Source organism: Syngnathus acus, chromosome 9 (genome assembly GCF_901709675.1).
Source record: "Syngnathus acus chromosome 9, fSynAcu1.2, whole genome shotgun sequence".
Taxonomy (NCBI): Eukaryota; Metazoa; Chordata; class Actinopteri; order Syngnathiformes; family Syngnathidae; genus Syngnathus; species Syngnathus acus.
The window spans coordinates 8,073,540-8,092,245 of NC_051094.1; the positions used below are offsets into that span (position 1 = coordinate 8,073,540).

At 40.3% G+C, this 18,706-nt stretch overlaps 2 protein-coding genes across 7 annotated transcripts in view; one reads left to right on the forward strand and one right to left on the reverse strand.

Annotated features, from left to right (window-relative positions):
* Positions 1-8,088: 8,088 nt before the first annotated feature.
* On the reverse strand, positions 8,089-14,848 carry LOC119127664 (solute carrier family 28 member 3-like). 3 transcript variants are annotated; one of them, XM_037259677.1, is made up of 17 exons: positions 14,723-14,848; positions 13,752-13,828; positions 13,399-13,490; positions 13,011-13,200; positions 12,647-12,791; positions 12,360-12,473; positions 11,396-11,473; positions 11,231-11,311; positions 11,083-11,163; positions 10,889-11,014; positions 10,589-10,716; positions 10,337-10,505; positions 10,072-10,269; positions 9,847-9,928; positions 9,678-9,776; positions 9,021-9,135; positions 8,089-8,834 (listed from the first exon to the last, which is right to left on the reverse strand). In XM_037259677.1, exons 1-17 carry the CDS (start codon positions 14,780-14,782, stop codon positions 8,717-8,719), a joined length of 1,953 nt encoding a protein of 650 aa, XP_037115572.1. In that variant the 5' UTR covers positions 14,783-14,848; the 3' UTR covers positions 8,089-8,716. The 3 variants fall into 3 exon arrangements, 2 of the variants coding, with proteins under 2 accessions (XP_037115572.1, XP_037115571.1); XM_037259676.1 differs by having other exon boundaries at positions 13,399-13,493; XR_005098891.1 differs by lacking the exon at positions 8,089-8,834 and having other exon boundaries at positions 9,093-9,135; positions 10,067-10,269; positions 13,399-13,493.
* Positions 14,849-15,722: 874 nt separating this feature from the next.
* The window catches only part of ntrk2a (neurotrophic tyrosine kinase, receptor, type 2a), a 51,285-nt gene continuing 48,301 nt past the window's right edge, over positions 15,723-18,706 (forward strand). For 3 of the 4 annotated variants that reach the window (XM_037258351.1, XM_037258352.1, XM_037258353.1), the window contains exon 1: positions 17,216-17,794. In XM_037258351.1, coding sequence (XP_037114246.1) covers positions 17,535-17,794 — 260 coding nt within the window. In that variant the 5' untranslated portion in view covers positions 17,216-17,534. Of the gene's footprint in view, positions 15,776-17,215; positions 17,795-18,706 lie in introns of those variants that run through there. The other variant, XM_037258354.1, reaches the window with a different exon arrangement.

Consider the following 18,706-nt stretch of genomic DNA (forward strand, 5'->3'; position numbering starts at 1 on the left):
ACACTCTAAAAAGAGTCCTCGACAACTGCTCAGTCATGCCTGAATACTCTAAAATGGTGAGACCTTATTGAACAATGTAACTAATGGACAGTTTCTTTCAAAACGTACACCGCATGCACCACACATTTCCGGAGAGGCTTGGACGGAAGCGCTCGTCTGTCCCTAATAGCTTTCCATTTACGATAGTATTTACGTGATTACGTCGGCTGCCCACTCGTGTGTCGAACCGGAGATAAAATACAAGCCCGTTCCTCTTTTTAGTTCGAATGAATCTTTCCCGATTGCAAATAGCATGGAGCAGAGATGCTTGAGGGGGTAGGGGAGAAGATGGAGCACATATGGGAAGAGAGTACTGTGCTAATTTCTCCTAATGGCCCCAATGCAGCTGCACTGTACTGCTTCCATCATCAAGGTAAAAAGCACCGGAACAATCCTGGGGGAAAGAAAAAAAAAATCTATGCTCGAGCAGCTGTAATTTTCTTTGCCCTATTACATTTAGTAATGAAAAATCCTTTCTGATGGCTCAAGCTCTCTTTTAGGGGCCCGCATCCAAATGTTCCAGAGGCTTGAGGACATGAGTCATTAAAAGGAAAAGGAAAAATATGAGGAAATTGAACTTAAACTATATAAAAGTTTGCCTTTTTGTTTGTCTCATCTGGATGGAGGAGATTATTTTTCTGTGTGTGCTTTGAGAAAAGAATGAACTAAGAACCCTTTTTGGCTCTTAATGGAGTTTGCTTTTGAGTTTCCGCTACTAGCGCTATTATTTTTTACTATCAAAAATAAAGTAATAATTGTTATCTTACGTCTTGATTGTGACAGCACTAGCAGAACTACAGAGAACACATTTATTGATGTTATCATACTTTTTCTTTGGTGAAACGTCCAAAAATGGTGATTAAAAAAAAATGTAGTTCAACAATGATGCTAAGACATTGAAAGTCTTATAAAAATGAAGTCAATTCTTTAAGAGAACAAGTCATTATGGTTTGAAAGTTGTCATAATGGTCCAACAATAAAGTTCGAATTGTCCAACAGTTATGTAAGTTTGAATATTCTGAGAAAAGGCATTAGCCGTCTTATTAGAATGGAGTCGTAATACGTACTATGAAAAAAAGGTCAGTCGCAGTAAACACAATAGGGGGAAAAGCTGTCAGAGAAAAATGTAAATGCAGTATTCAGAAACACTATTTTGTAATTTTCATTCATATGTATTTTTTAAAAGATCACAACATTGCAAGAATTAAGATGAAATATTCATGAACAAAATTCATTTATTTTCCAGAAAAAAATTAAAACTGCAATTTCCAAGAATAAAAAAAAGCACTTTTTTTTATCAGAAATTTATGAGGGGGGGGAGTCATATTTGAACGCCATTCAAATCACCTCTAAAATAATTTAATAGATGCTTTTCTGTTTTTAAATACAGTATATGTACATGTTTGAAGATACACTAACTGCTGAAAATGTGTAGACTGAGACCTATGTGGTCATGAATTGTGAAGACAGCATTTGATTGATTTTTACTGTATCAGTGTTCTTAATATTTTGGGTTTGGCTAGGGGGAAGCTTTTATTGATAAGATTTTATGTAAATACAGTCATAATATTGTAAGAATAAGATTGTAATTTTACTCCTCAAAAATATATTTTTCAAACAGAAAAGCTGGGGAAATATCTTATTAAGCATACAATTTTAATGTCTGGAAAAAATATTCAAAATGCTTAACATGGAAAAAGTCCTACTTTTATATCATGTCAGACTAATAATTTTTAATTTCAACTTTACCGGGGGGCATGGGTAGGCAACTCCCGTCCTCGAGGTGTCCTATATTTTTCTGTCTCTCTGTTGCAACTTACCTGATTCAAATGGTCAGATAATTAGCTAGGTATGCAGAAGCTGGATAACAATCCTGATCGTTTGAATCGGGTGTGTTGCAATAGGGAGACAGAAAAAAAAAAACAACTGGTGAGTTGCTGACCCATGCCTTAATGTTTTCCTTTTCACTATTTTCACCTTGTCCGTGTGGTCCCCGTATAAAAGCCATAAGGATTTGTAAAAAAATCTATTTTTATTCCACAATGAAGAAGAGACAATTAATCCTGTCTGTGACCTTTCAGCGAAGGCTCAGGTGAGTTATCATTAATAAGGCTTAATGGAAAAGCCCATTGTGGCTCCACAGGGCAACTTTGAAAGAATACCGACAAGCAATTGACAAGTGCACAATGCAATGTTCATATACCGCCAAGTCATTACTACCATTTGAATACAAGCGCTCCGAAGCAGCCAAATAGTCGTTGAAAGAGACGAGCGCGAGGGAGAGCATGTAACGAGACCGATGAGTGATTTTTATGACAAGGCAGAGAATAGCTTGCTCCCCCACTTGTCCTTTTTTCCCCTCTCTCTTCTGCAGAGATGAGGCTGCCTGACAACCTGTTCATTAAGGAAGGTAATTTGACAAGCTCTGCAGAGTGCTTTTCTTTCTTACACCTCTCCCACTTCACCGTCTCTTGTTTCCTGCCCTTACTTACTACTAAGTACAAGAAAAGAAATCAGAAGGTGGACAAAAAGTCAGTTTTTTTTCAGTGGCATGTGGACAACGTTCTTCTTTCTTTTACATTAACCTATAGGGCAAAGCATATTCCACAAATATGGTCAAGTTGCTTAAAAGGTGATATATTTTGTCATGTTGATAGCCCTTTGCTAAGTTTTGTACTCTTAAAACAGTAGCTGTTCTGATTAAACTACAAAAAAAAGATTTAAATCGGTGAGCAAACTTTGAAAAACGATCGTCAGTATGACCGCAAAGATGGCCAACTTGCAACATGGCAGAAAAAAAAACGAACCCTTTTGTTTGCCCAACAAATACTCACAAGAACTCTCACTTCTACAGTATTTAAGAAAAAAAACTCCCAGTGTGACACATTCCACAAATCTCAATTGTCTCTCAATGAGCAATTTGTAGAACATTGTAGGAAAAGGCTCCATATTGTAATCTTGATAATGAATTTGTCCTCTGACATGACACATGTTGCACCGAGGAAACTACATTTTGCCATTGAAACCGTGATAATTGACACAAATACAATTTAAAGGTTGACTAGAATATAAACACCTTAAGCAAAAAATGATTTCCTGTCAAAGTCCGCCATGTTTTATTCATCCGGGAGATTACTGCAGTTGATCGGACTTTTCTGCGGTCACATTTGAGAGCAAGCCCATCATCTTGTTTGTGGGCCTCACCTGTTTATCTCTGCCCGAGTGTGTATGTGTGTGTGTGTGACTTAATGTCTCCCGCTTGATGAGCCCGGATACGATATGAAAGGAAAGGTCACACGTGCATGCTGGAAGCCTTTGGGACAAGGAGGTATTAAAAGGCAAAGAAGGGAATGAAGTGTTCCTTCCATATGGCTTCCAATGTATGCGGCTTAAGAAAACAATAAGAGGTAATTGTTGTGAATGGGGGTTTGCGCAAACTCCAAACATGTAAGTGCAACACGACAAATGATAGACCCGCATTGAAGCGCCCTTTGTTGATCGACACATTCTTGTTGATGCGCAAGGAAACAATTGAAGTTGTATTATTATTTAGAAAAAAATGATACTATGGCAGCATGGTAACGCAACCACCATCATCATTTGCACTCCACTCTCAAGTGTCTGCTTTTTCATCACTTGTCCCCTTTTTCATCATATGGGACTTCAATATGGTTGTTACTTCCAAACATCTCAAGAGGCCTTTTACAATTGAGTTTTTTTTTGCTTTGATTCTTATTAGAATTAATAGACTAAAAGCAATTGGATTTGACAACAAAGGAAGAACATGAGACAAGAAATCAACATTTCAGCTTTAATTTCCAGATACATATCTGCATTGGACACACAACTTAGAAGAAGTAAAATAGGGCCACAAATACAAAGATTGAGATAAATAAACAGTAGTTGACCACAGAATTGTTACGGACATCGTCAACAACCCACAGACAGCACACAGTAGAACACTCCTGAGTATGAAAAAAAAAAAAAGGCAGTTATGAAATTGACCCGAAAAAAAAAGGGCACTTAAAAACATCCGCAATGGATTAAGGACAGACCCAAATAATAATAAAAAGAAAATGAAAAGCATCTACACTACTCATAAATCTAAAACACACAAAGACAACTACGAACCTGTGTGGGCATATTATGCGGACACCTGGGTATGTGGCCTTGTGGGTCTTGAGGCTGCAGCACAGGACATTTTATTACCATGGAACCTTGTGAAACTCAAGATTGGACCAAACTAAGATAGAATATCAGAAAAGAAATATAAGTGCATCAACAGATGATTCAAGAAAGTGAACCCCTCGACCCGATTATTTGTGGTTTGCTCTTAACAATTTCCATTTTTTTCTGTGGATTTATTCGAGGGGACCTTGCTTATTTGCATTTATTTCTCCCTGATTGACATCTCATTTGCTTTTTTTTTAACCTTTTTTTTTTATTGCAGTTATAAGGAAACAATCATTTATTTTCAACATCGGTGTCCTCCTTGGTCGCTCTCTTGAGAATAAAGTTCATCTTTAGTTCCTTTAAAGTTTGTGCTGGGCTCTTTTGTTCCAATTCATTTTTCTCATCTCTTCGATGCGTCATTTGTCTTGTCCATCAAGCTGCTTGAAGATGGTCTTTCAACATGCTTGTCTATAATTCTTTTTCTTATTCCCTGAGACAAATCTTGATATACGCTGACTGACAGTTTGAAGTTTTAAGACCCCTGTGAAGCTAATTAGGGCACACACCTTGGTTGCACATGTGAGCTACCATTATATTTGTCCAGGCTTCTTTCATTTTTTTTTTCTTGATACAATTTTTTTATGAATGCGCAGTCACATTGACGAAAGCCACGGCGGCTGTCTGTTATCGTTGTGGAGTCTTGATATTGAGGTTCTATTAAAATGCAACATCACACTCTACCTGCTTGTTGGGATACAACACCAAAGCTTTGCATTCTCATGTTTCAGATGTATGAGTCTGAACAACTCTAACAATAGATTAAAACAAATAAATATTATATTTCGTTTCATTATGTTATTCCAGGGGGGGCATAAAAGCAACATTTGACACTAAAAGTAATAACCCATCAGCAGGTATCTGTTTTTCCATCACGATTGTCTTTGCGACGGGCTATCAAGTTGTCATCCGCTACCTAATTTGAGACAATTCAAAGCAGGAAGGAGCCTGGTAGGGAAAGCAAAAATAAGTCAAAGCAAGACGTTAAAATGAAAGAAAACAATATCATGTGGAACATCAATACTAACCTAGGGACTTGTTTTAAAAATGTATTTTGCTGCACTAGTTGAGAGTAATTGTGCATACACAACAGTAGGTGGCAGTGACAATCGCGGTTAAATTCTTAATTTCAGACAAATTGATGCACTTTGAATATTTTCTGTTACGGACTTAAAAAAAGAAAGTACTCTTTGTAAGTTCATCTACATTTCTGTCTTCTGTTTTCTATCCTGAGGATGCAAGTTTAAGCAGCGGCGTACAATTTCTTAGTAGACAAATGATACTGTTTATAGTCGTGAGAGAGTGTAGCGGGGAGTACAAAATGTTTTCTTGTTCGTAGGGATGGCGGAACAGAAAATAATTGAGAAGCACTTCCCTAATGCTTCTCATTACTTCTCAGGCCCGGTAAATAGATATCAATTACAATGGTCTAGATCATGTACGCCTCCCTTGCAGAATACGACGACGACTTGAGGATGCTTCTCCAGCGAGGCTCTTAGTGGTTATGGCTGAAACAAAGCTAGCTAATGCAAGTTGTCTATGGCGAAGGTCCTAATGCACCTTCAAGGGCCCTCCACCTGCGCTCTGCTGCATAGGTCGCCATGGAGATTTGTCTTTTTTCGCAACTGGAGACGCTTCGGCAAGAAATCGGTCACAGCCATCATCGATCCATTTAGAAACTAAAAAGGGATCGTGTGGACCAGTCTTGGGCACCATAAGAAATCCATGAAAAAAAACAATAATAGTCCAGTTAGTTGGTCAACAACGTATTATTTACAACAAATACTTTATCTCTGTCTTTCTATGCCAGTGACATATAGTGTCAGGCTGAACAATTAAGATACATTACTCAGGAAGGGCATTCAAATTTATTTTGGTAAAATTATGCTTTTCATTCTCATCTGCGGATCTCATACTACAAGTTTGTTCTTATAAAATTGAGAGTTCTTTCCTTGTGAAATTACCGCTTTATTCTTGTGAAATTTTGTTCTTCCTATAATGTTACTTTATACTGATAATATTGTGTTTTCCTTGTAGTAAGCGTTTCAGATAATGGCTGGATGGATTACAATTTCGTGAAATTAAGATGATTTATTATGATTTTAATAACACACAAAATTGCATGTTGCTTTCCCCCTGAATGTCATTTCCAAAAGCAGGTGAATTATTGTGAGTGCAGCTGCAGTCTAAAAAAGAAAAGAAAAAGAAAAAGTCACTTTGCTGTACAATCGCTTCACGTGGAGTAGAACATGAAGAGCTTTAAAACTTGAAGTAGCAAAAGGGAAATAAGAATCATACAATTTGGGGCAAACTTGCCCCTCTCAAATGTCTGCAAGTGTGTGCGTGAGTGCAAAGGATGTTTACCACGGTGTTCTTAGGATGCATTTGGTCGCTTTTAAAGCCTATTGGGGGTTAAGTGGCTGGTTTCAATATAAATGGGAATCATGCTCTGCTGCTCTGATCCCAGCGTGGATACAATGGCTGACCACCTGCCTTGCCTCCACAGAATTTGAATTGTGTGTGCGCGTGTGCGCGTGTGCGCGTGTGCGGGCGCGCGTGCCCGCGCTCTCAGCAGGGGATAAAACACACAGGAAGAGGGGCACATGGCGCTAAACGCACGCGTGTTCCGAGAAAGGAAAATGTGTACGTGTGTGGGGAAGAGAGGCCACATTGTTTCTGGGAATTACAATTAACGAGGCGCAGAAGAGTTGCATTTGCTGGTGATTATGTATAAATGTCTGTAATGTCTCCTCTGCTCGCTCTCCCATAATCAGACACAGTGGTGAGAGGCCAGCGCCAGCGAGGCCGGCCTTCCCTGCTGGGCCAGATACTGGTTGAAGCACGGATCTTTTACAACCTAAATGTTGATATTTGTTCAGTGTGATTGCATTGATTTATTATAGTATACAGTTTAGGGCAGTCCGTTTTTAAATATCCATCTGAACTATGGCAAGTCATCTCTGATTAACCCCTTAGGTAATTCTGGTGGATCTACAGAAATGTTCTGTCCCTGAAATTTGTCATTGACCCATTTTACCACTCAATGAATGTTCCCATCCATCCATCTATCCAAACATCCATCTCTCTACCACAATATCTATTCAGAACTTCCATGTCCAATCACCTAGTGTATCCAGAATCTATTGAAGTTGGTGTTGCCTTCAGGGATAGTCTGAAATATCAGATTTACTCTATCTTTCTACCTTTCCATCCATATTTCTATTTGTCCAATTACGTATTCTTCTATCTGTTTGTATAATTGCATAGCTGACCGAATTACCCGCGCATGGCCCGAGATGGTCATCCACCTCTGTAATAAAGGTCTTATTTGATGTAACACGTGTGGGAAACGTGTCAATCAATATGTGTGTGTGTGAGCACTGCATGGTGACACAGTACCGTCTTTTCGTCTGGCTCTTGTCTCAATTCCTCCGTGGTTTAATGGAGAGAGATGAGCCCTTTCAGGCCCTTGGGTCATTGTGGTACTCTTTAAAAGGACATTAGCGACACCCAGTGGTCGTATACTACATTACAGCTACACGATCCTAGTGAAACCTGCAACCCCAAATGGCAGTGCTTTGTGTGAGTGAATGCAGATGCTTATAAATACGTATAAAATCCAAACTCATTTGAGATCGTCAAAAGCAAGTGCAAATGAACAGGATATCGGTTTCAAGATTAGGACAAAAATACAACTAACCGTACTTTACAATGAAAATTACATTGAGCTGCTTGCCAATGGTGCTAATCTAAGCATTAAAAAAAAAAATCAAAACCTGAACAATGAAAAAATTATATACTGTATAAAAACAAGGAATATTTGTCTTTAGTGTGTCATAGACGTTGTTTTTATTATAGAAGAGCAGATCTCATTTAAATAAACAATACATCATTCAAACAGAACAAGAATTACAAGTTGTTCCTTCGTCAATTCTTGTAAAACATTTTGAAATGCAACATTAAATATAAATCCACTGACATAGATGAAAATAAAGAGCAATTATCTTTGGTCTATCATGTCAGAGTCAAGTCAGATTTTTTTTATAATTGCAAAAACGTCTCACATGCCCACAAGTGACAAATATTAACAATAATATTAGAGATACCCTCTGATTTTGAACCCCAGGAGGGCAAGGAAAAACTCCAAAAACCCAAATTGAGGAAAATGGGAAACCTTCCTGGATCTTCCTTCCAGGACCGCCAGGCTACAATGGATGCCATGGAAATTGTCCTTGTTATTAATGAGTTAGGTTTTCTTGCTTTGTGTCTTAGAGCTTCTTTCTCTAAAGTCCTAGTTACATGACACTGTGTAAAACAAGATTTACTACCAGGCCTATGTCAATTCTTCGGGACAAGAGCTCATTAAAACAAAAGAAAACAAATGTATTCCTCCTGGCGTCATACTAAAATTAGCCGATCAAAGTAAACATGATCAACATGTGGTGCGTCAAAGCAGCCAGCTACAGTTGAAGTGTGACGAGGAGGGCGTGAGCGCGCAGCACGCTTGCAAACTACTTTCGGTGAACTCTTTCAAGGTGAAGTTCCACGGCTCATGCACCGTCACGCTGGCAATCAAACAGACACACACATCATATAGAATTTGTTTTCTGGAGTTATTGACATGTCCGTGTGTGAGTGTCTGGGCGTGAGCTAAGGCTGACAGCAGCTGCTGCATGAGTGTGTTCATCTATTTATTGTATACTGCTCTCGACTGTGTCTTTTGTAAAGAGTACTACAGACTTATTTCATACCTGTTGTAAAGTTGTGTGCAGCAGGTGAGCAGCTCTGTGGCTACCGTCACGTTGGTGCTGTTCAATGTGATGCTAAGGTAGTTTGGGCACTCCAGTTTGGGAATGTACAGTGTGCCTATACACACACGCATGCGCGCACACACACACACACACACACACACACACACACACACACACACACACACACACACACACACACACACACACACACACACACACACACACACACACACATTTTTAATTTGAAATGTTTTCTCATCTTCATCATTTTCATTACTCTGTTTGATTTCATTATAATGCGGTGCACCCACTGCAATCGTGGATTGTTATGTTCCCAAAAGCTGACACAATAACTCATCATAAGTAATAATAACTAATTAATTCAAAGAACAGACACTAAGTGAAGGGACAAATGGAGCCCAGATTTATTCACATCTTCCGTCTAGTCATATTAATATGACATATGCGTGTGAATATTCATGCAAATGTGTTCCAAATAGGATGATTCAAATTCGACTGTAGGAAGTGATGACGCATACCCAACGGGACATTTTTTGTTCCCCTACTTACCAAGAAGGCAACATCGTGATGTGTGGAATCATAAATGATCTAAATTGTCAATAAAGGGTGAAGTATGAATGAAGCGTGGGTAATCACCTGCGACACAGGCCGTCATGAAACAGGAAACGCAGCCTGCAATCAGGGATCGGACGCCACAAGAGGAAATGTCGCTCTGTCTCTCCGGAGCCATTGATACTGCAATAATAATAACAATATAGTCATTGTTTTGGGGATGAGATGAGTGATTTGCGGTTGCGCCACTCACTCAGTGCTGCAATCGACATGCCGAGAGAGGCAAAGTTGGAAAAGCCGCACAGGGCGTACGTGGCGATTGTTTCGGAGTGGACCTGTGAAAGGGCAATCCATCCAGTTTTGTTATAGAATCAATACATTTGGCTTATGTTGGTTTTAGTGTTTAGTCATCAGTTAGGCTTATAGGATCCAAAGAGCAAAAAAAGAGCACCAAAAAAAAAAAAAAAGCCAACCTTACAGAAATGTATTGTTTTACGTTGTTGACGTATTCCGGTCCGCCAGCCTTGCGCCTCTTCATCAACAGCGATAGCTTCTGGTAAGCCACGATTTCGTTGAGGAAGGTCTTAAGTCCCACCAGCTCAGCGACTACAAAGCTGTCCTCCCACGAAACTCCCATAATGAACGCCAGGGGCATGAGGACGTACGAAAACATCAGCTGGGAAAAGGCATCATTTGACTTGGTACAGAAAGTTGTTTGAACTCATTTTGTGCGCGTACTTTACCGAGAAGCTGAGCTGCGGGTAGTCAAACATGGCCCCCAGCCAGGAGACGACGCCATCTAAGAAAGCCAACAGCGCTGTGAAGGACAAGAGGTTGACCACCACGTTGCCCACCAGGCTCACTGCAAAGATGGCCCCTTGTGATGCAGCCTCCAGAATGTTGGTGCTTTCCCTGAAGGGACCAGTCGACATTTCAAATCAGCCCTTGGTTTGCACGGTCCTTATTCCCCTTGAAATGTTTTTTTTTTTCTTCACTGTTTGACTTTGACGTCGGGGCTTGATTTTGTGCTGGGCGTCTCTGTTTCTGGCCAGAAAAGTTTCGAGACGGTCAGCGAGGCGGGAGCAGACATCAACGACGCAGTCATCAAGTGCGACGCTTCCACCTTGCAGAAACAAGGAAATACGAAATAAATCATCTTTATCCACGGCTCATTGATTCTACAATGAGCCATCAAGCGAGTGTTTAATACAGTACAGTTCAAGTCCACTCATAAGACCTACGGCAGGTTGTTAGTGCCCCCCACCCCTATGTGTGCATTCCATCCTGTTCCTCACCCCGAAGGAGATGAAGACAGCCAAGAGGGTCCCGGCAATGCTGGCAAAGCCTCCCGTCATCAAGGCGTGGATCTCGGACAGTGTGAGCCCACTGATGTAGGGTCGGATCAAAATGGGGGTTTCTATCTGAAACATTGATTTGACGTGATGAGGTTTTTGGTTGCGGTGTATTTTATGTTGTCATGGCGACACACCTGCCCCAAGAAGATGTTCGCCGCTGCTGCCATCGATTCGACCGAAGACGTTCCCATGGTAACCTGCATTATGAAGCCCATCTGTTGACAGGAAGCACAATCTCGGGTGTTGTCGCGTCCTGTGCTTTGCAATTCGCTGCTTTCTCACCTTGTAAATCAGCCACTGCATGAAGCCCAGGTGGTAGAGAATAGAGATGAAGGAACTCATGAAAATCAAGATGGGCATCACCTGTGCCAAAAGCATTTCAAAAGAAACAGCAACAACATCAATACTTTCAGCACATTCTCTGACTAAATGTCACAATGCACCTACCTTGAAGATGAAGAAGTGATCCTCGTAATTGTCCCCAAAGATAAAACGAGAGCCAACATCCGTGTGGGCTATGAAGACCTGCAAAGAGGACATTTTGTCACACATTCATCAGGGTGGCAAAATCACACCGACCTGAACATTGATTTTGTCTTTTATATTTCACAGTTTGAGGCACACAAGTGTCCTCTATTTACCTTTAATAATATTTTATTAGAATTATTATGAATTTTTATAAATATATTGAAAAAAATGAGTGGTTCCGAAAATGGATGGATGGATAGTCATCTTTATGAAGACGCCAATTATGTCCCATGATAATTATCCGGATGGATTCAGAAGGTCGGGTAAATATCAGTATGCGACAATGTATGTTCCTAGGAAATCACAACGTCCCATCACTGGCAAATTCGCAGGTAGGCTACTTATGTGGTCCTTGAAGGCCAACTGTTTGTGACTGTCATTTTTGTTGCAATTCATTTGACAGTAGCTGTTGTCTCCCCTTAAAGTGATAAATTAAAATGTATTCATACACATTTTATTATCTACTATTAATTTATTTTATTAAATACTTTGTAAACAAAATTAACAATATGAAGTAAAAAAAAAAAAATTTTACGTTCATTTAATTTGTAATCTATTTTATCATATAATTGATGAATTAAATATAGTTAAAGTAACTGTACATAATAAATTTGAAATGCTGATTATTTTTGGGGGTTATTTATTATTTTAACCTTCTTTCACTTCCTGTACAAATTACCAGGCTCATTTGTGTATTCACAAAATTAAGTCAGGCTGTTAAAAGCACAAATGTTTGCCCATCTTTATTCAAATTTATTTCAATTAATAATTGGTTGAAACAAGTGACAAAAAGTTTTTGTGTGTATTTTATACACAGTATACTTCACTTTATTTTCACTTAATTTTATCAGCTAAATTTCATGGGTGCGTGTACAGTGCATACCTCAATATAGTAGCCGAGCCATTCCAGTGCTTTTAAACCAAAGGATGTCCTCAGAACGAGAAGCCCAAAGATAAACTGCAGCCCGAGTCCACAGAACAACGGTTGCCAAGACCACTAAACCATACACATAATGATAAACTTCAGACCTAGAGTGTACTAACTCAATTTCATTTTGCAGACGTGATTTTGGAAATTGAGCTTTCCTTCAGATTTGAGTTTGTTCTGAGCATTGGTCCAAGACCATTTTAAAGGAAGCCAGTGTGAGTGTGTGCGTGTGCGTGACATACACAAAAAGGATGCTTGGAGAAAAGCATCATGAGAAAGATGAGGAGCAGCAAACCGAAAAAAGACACCAGTTGTCTTTCTCCTCGTTTGGCTGTGTCCAGTACCAACCAGCACACAAGGCCCACCAGCACACAGGCACATATCAGCCTACATAGAGGAGAGATCCAAAATCAAACAACTGGACCATACATTCTGCTACTCAAGACTGATCCACTGCACTGTATGGCAGAAAGATGACAGGGAAGGCCTATAAAAATAGGTATCACCCTGCACAGCACCATCTGCTAGAGGAGGTGGGGCACCACTACACTCACCACTAGCGTAAAAAACGATTTTAAATATTGTGATCATTTTCATCACTTTCACCATCTGAGTCGAATCCACTGTTTGCTGGCCAGGTCCCGGACAGGAAGCAGCCCTTCCCATATCCGATCACCGTAGCGTGCCATCGTCCAATCCCAGATGAGGAAGAAGAGAACCAGTGAGGAGATAACCAGCAACCCAATGGCCCGATGGAAATTCAGCACGCAGGCCGCAATCACCACGGCAGCCCAGCCTGGAACACACGGCCAGTTCATACCTGCTTTCTTATCTGGGCCACCCCAACATCTTAACACAGATGGCCATTCTGTCCTAGGGCCCGGATTAGTCGGATTGGTAAAATGCCCTGCTCTGCATCTCAAATGACTTACTTCTAAAAGAGAGTCACCATCTTTTCAGGATCTTGAATGATATTTCAACAGAGACTACTCACCTGCCGCGACAAGCAGCTTCAGAAGAAGAACTATTGTGTCTCGGTGTTGGACGCATAAGTGTTTCAGTGCAGCTACTTTCTGCTTCAGCAAACTGCAGCAAAAAAAATATATAGAATAATATAGAATAGAAAATAAGGTAGGAAAGGAATTCAAGGTAGCAATATTAGGTAAACCTCTATAAGATCAAATAAAAAATGTTTTATACCTTTACTGAGGAGAGTCAAAATCAATGTAATCAATTTATTTCCCGTTTCATTCATAAAGGTTGAATTTGTGACGTTGCTCTTGTATGTTATTATCATGGTGTACCTAATAAAGTGGTGTGAGTGTGATACGTGTTTAAAAGACCCACAAAGTGGAATTGTGTCGGTTCAACTTTTTTTCATCATCTTCATCCATGGCGGAGTCCATGTTGACGTATGCTCCTTCCTGCCGCACACGCACAAATGCGCACACGCGCACTCACACACACACACACACACACACACACACACACACACACACACACACACACACACACACACACACACACACACACACACACACACACACACACACACACACAGCCTGAGGATAATGAAGTTTTTTAAACCTGTTAAAACCCTGTCATGAATTGTTTACACAAGGTTCCGGGTAGTACAATGAGTGAAAATTTAACTATCAAGCCGACTGGATAAAAAGTTGTACATTTGGGAGTGAAAGTTTGAAGGCAAAAGTCACATTTTGTGGATAAGGTTTTGGGTTTTTAGGGCTGAGATATTCAGGGGGGAAAGTTGTTTGCAAGAAATGTTCAATACATTTATGATTTTCGAGGAAAAAAGTAGACATAAGTCAAACAGCTTAAAGAAAAAAAATTACAAAAAAATAATCGACTAAAAAAACATTTTTTATATTTGTACTCGTTTGAAGGCCCATTTTATTGTTTGGCTTTTGACTGACTTTGTTGTTTTATGGTATTTTTATATCAATACTGAATATCAATTCGATGTCCAATGTACTATTTCCAGTGGTTGTGCCATCGTTATATATTTGTTATATATAAAGCGCTTTGTTACAGCTACAGCTGCTACAAAAAAAAGTTGTACTGCATTGTCATATTTTCCCATAAGGCATATATGCTAACATGACATATTAGTATTAAAGTAGTATTGTATTGTCATATTTTTCCATAAGATAAATATGCTAACATTACATATTAGTTTTTGAGGAACATGAGGAATAAAAGTAAATAAAGGGTGAAAAAGAGTTATCTCCATTCCAGACAAAAGCTGTTGATTTTTGAGACACTACATTTTTGTGTGTAAAGTGTAACTATGTTCCTACCTGGGCCCCAAAGGCTCTGATGTGTTTTCCGCTTTTGTGCCTGCCAATCATCTCCATCATAATGGTGCTCTACTTTGAATACACTAGCAGCAAAAGAGTATCGACACGCACCTTTGTCCATGCACATGCTGCTCCACCCTTTTCCGACTGAATCGCTTCGGGTCATGGTCATGCCAACTCCTGAGGCAGCAACCACAAGAGGGCAGCATCACATCATTTCTCTCTAATGTCAAACTGAGCAAATGAGGTCACAATATCTTGTTCAGGGCATACTATAATTGATGAGACAATCTTATAAAATTATGTGGTCAAGAAATATGTATTCCAATTTGCCTTGAAATATTTATGAATACTTGTCATTTCATTACCCATCAAAAATAAAAAATAAAATAAAAGCACTGCAAATAGGTTCAAATATTAAAACTATGAAATATGAGAAAAATAATGAAAAATATGAAACTGTAAATAATCTTAAAATCCGTTATAATCGATGGTTATTATCATCTTGTCAAAACAGTCAAATCATTTCCAACTGAAAATAATAAATGACAAATTATGAATAGAAATTTTACGTTATTCCATGCATCAAAAACTCTTTTATAATCATTTTTTTAAAGGCAGTCATTGCATTAATCCAAATGCAATTAGTGCTAAATGGAGCACAGAGACGTGATGAATGACTTGTTTGCAGGAATTATGACACATTACTGTACACACACGTGTGTGCGAGACTGCTGCCAGTGGCACCAAGGCCTTATGAGTGGCATGAATGATGGACGACCATACTTCATATGCTTGGAGCAGCCGTCACTTCTCAACAGGAAGGACACGATTAGTTGCAATATTCGCTTGTTGTAACAACCTTTTAATTAGAGCCACGGACAACCGTGTTGTATTGTGTGCGCGTGCGCGCGCGTGCGCGGCTCCATAATTACGTTGTTCTATTCAGCAGCAGTGTCCGTGCGTCACTACAAACGTCATGTTAAAGTCACAGCCGCGGAAAATGAGGAAGAGGAGGAAGAGCGTGGATATGTGGCGTCATTGATTGTCAAGGTGAAACATGGAGCACAGCTCCAACAACATGTGGAAATTTCTTGTATGTATGAATAATTATTTGTCTGATTATACAAAGCGTAAAGTTTGCAAGCTCTTTAGTATAAGTTTGTGCACACCATGTTTTTGGCGGCGCACTGGCTAGCACGTCCACCTCACTTGCAGTGGGTTTGATTGCGGCTCCAGTTTTTATGTGTGGAGTTTGGGTGTTGCCCACGTGGAATTGCTCCGGGTAGTTCGGTTTCCTTCAACGTTCCAAAGACATGCATGGTAGGCCGATTGAACACTCTAAATTGTCCATAGGTGTGATTGTAAGTGCAAATGTTTGTTTGTCTATATGCGCCCTGCCATTGGCTGGCAACCAGTTGAGGGTGTTCCCCACCTACTGCCCGAAGACTGCTGGGATAGGCATTTGATGGAAAATATTTTTAAAATGTATTTTAATTGAAATATATATTCTCTTATCTGATATATTTTGAGGATATAGCAATGGGTCTTATTTTGTTTGGAACAAAACTGCATCTTTGTGGCTGCCAAATGTGACCTTCCCCTTTTTCTCACTCTCCTCCTCCATCTCACTCTTTCTGACAAGGACATTCCTTCTTCACTACTCAAGGCAAGTCCAGTCCAGACTCGTGTTAACCCTTTATGTCCCACTCTGGCCTGCAGACTGGACCAATGCAAGTTAGATATAGATATGTATGTGTGTGTGTGTGTGTGTGTGTATATATATATATATATATATATATATATATATATATATATATATATATATATATATATATATATATATATATATATTGTATCAGGATTGGTACCACGCTTCTGAATCGGAATTGGACATTCCTGCACCATGGAATTCACGTCTCAAGAAAACACCACAGTATTGGACTTGCAGGACTCCTTATAGAATTCAATGGGTCGCCCGTCTTCGGTGGCTACACGTTGTGCATGGTGGTTGTGTCAGAAGAATTGCCACACCTTGAAAGTGAGCAATAAATAAATTGACAGCAAAGGTAGCACCATAATGTTCCTTTGATCAAGCAAAAACAATTTGACTGAACATTTATTTATTTATTTATTTGTTTATTTGCAGTCCTGGAATTGAGTAATGCCATTGAACATTTTGCGACAAAATGCATTTTGTTGTGACCATCGGAAGAAGCTCGTGTTTTTATGCTCGTAAATATTGGTTTTGGATAGGTGGGGGGTAGGGGGCAGCCCATTCTGTTGGTTACAATTGACTCTACTGCTTACATTTTATTGTGTAAAAGAAGATTTAGGGGAGAAATCTATTTTGGAGCCCTTCACCTGCAGACTGGACAACCATAACGAAGTGCCAGTTGACTCCGACGTGAGCTGCCTCCTGGATCCATCCATCTATCCATCCAATCAGGGGAGGGGGGGGGGGGGGGGGGGAGAGCTCGAGCTCGAGCTCGAGTTGAGAGAAGAGCGAGAGTCTTCTTGGCACAATGCACTGAGTGTGACAGTGTGATTTCAGCTGCACTGAAGGAAGATTTCACAGGCTGTGTGTGAGGGGATAAAAGGAGCAAACTGGGCTTTGTTTTGCTTTTTTTCACACCTTGTCAGACCTGCCCGTACACCCCGCTCCCCACAAGGATTTTTTTTTTTTTTTTTTGCATCTTTGAGCCACCTTGCAACCCTTTTCCCTTGATTGGCTGCACTCAACCCCACTGCCAACCTGGGCTCGGGCCGTGGGGGCTGCTCGGCGCGCCTTGGCTGAGATTTGCAACCCGACATGAGCGCATACAAAGCCGGCGTTAATGGGGCTTGGTGGTCCCTGACGCCGTGGAGGAGCTATAAGGGCTGGATGTTGTGCTTGTGGGTGGCTGTGGTCGGGCTAGCGGTGGGCTCCGGAGACCCGTGGCTGTCCGCCGAGGCATGTCCGTCCTCCTGCGCCTGCAGCAACACCAGAATCTCCTGCGTGGATCCGGAGAGGGGCATCGCCTCCGTTCCCATCCTTCAGAGCGAGGCGGAGATGGAGAACATCACGGACATGTGAGGGCTTTTTTTTTTTTTGTGCGCATTCTTACGAATCCTCTCCACGTCTCCTCTGCTTGGCAGCTGACGTCTGGTCTGAGGCAGACCAACCATTAAGCAACCATCTGTATTGATGCATTTATGTATTTTTAGAAGCATCTATACATAGAAAAGCATGTAAAAAGGTACCGACGTTCATTTATCTTTTCGAGTGGCTCGCAGCTATGAGGGTCGGGATTCGAATCTCGACTCCTCGCTGTGTGGACAGCAAATTCTCGCCATGCTTGCTTGTGTTTGTTTCACATTCCAAAATCATGATTGTTGGATTCATATAAGACTCGAAATTGGCTGCGATTGGCTGGTGACCAATCCAGGGTCTCGCCCAGTCAGGTAGCTCGCTCACCGGCGAGCTGCGACCCCACCATGAGGACATATGCGTATGTTATAGAAAATTGCTGATTTAATTGACATATTTCTGATTTGTTCATATACAGACGTTGGGCAGTGTGTGCTGTCCAAATATTGGCACAGACACTGGATGACCGTGATTGTCTATTTATGAAGTCCACTAGGAGATGAGGAGGAAAAAAATCAATTTGACAATGCCTCAGAGAGAAAGAAAAAGAAGCTATTGTGCCGATCAGGATCAAGCAAATCAGTAATCATTTATCAAAAATGATAAATTAATAGGACAAGCGTCATAACAGGTTATATAAACCGGTGTAAGCGTCTCAAGCAGAGATTGGGTGCCGTTATCTGACTTGGCACAAGATAAACAGCCTTGTCCGTGATCACTTTCTGTCAGAGATAAATGCTGGATCTTTATTATCCTTAAGCCTTGGAGGGGTCCTTGGGAGTCTATTTTTTTTTTCACATTATTTATCTTACCTGCTTACATTATTTTCATTTATCGTTTTTCATAGGCTTTAT

Excerpts from the sequence above, each read along its gene's own strand:
- LOC119127664 (XM_037259676.1), bottom strand. The coding sequence starts at position 14,782 with ATGATGGAGATGATTGGCAGGCACAAAAGCGGAAAACACATCAGAGCC. Across the intron at positions 13,494-13,751 it reads AACCGACACAATTCCACTTT|CAGTTTGCTGAAGCAGAAAG; the intron begins GTGGGTCTTTTA and ends TTTTTTTTGCTG. Across the intron at positions 12,474-12,646 it reads TCTCCAAGCATCCTTTTTGT|TGGTCTTGGCAACCGTTGTT; the intron begins GTATGTCACGCA and ends TGTATGGTTTAG.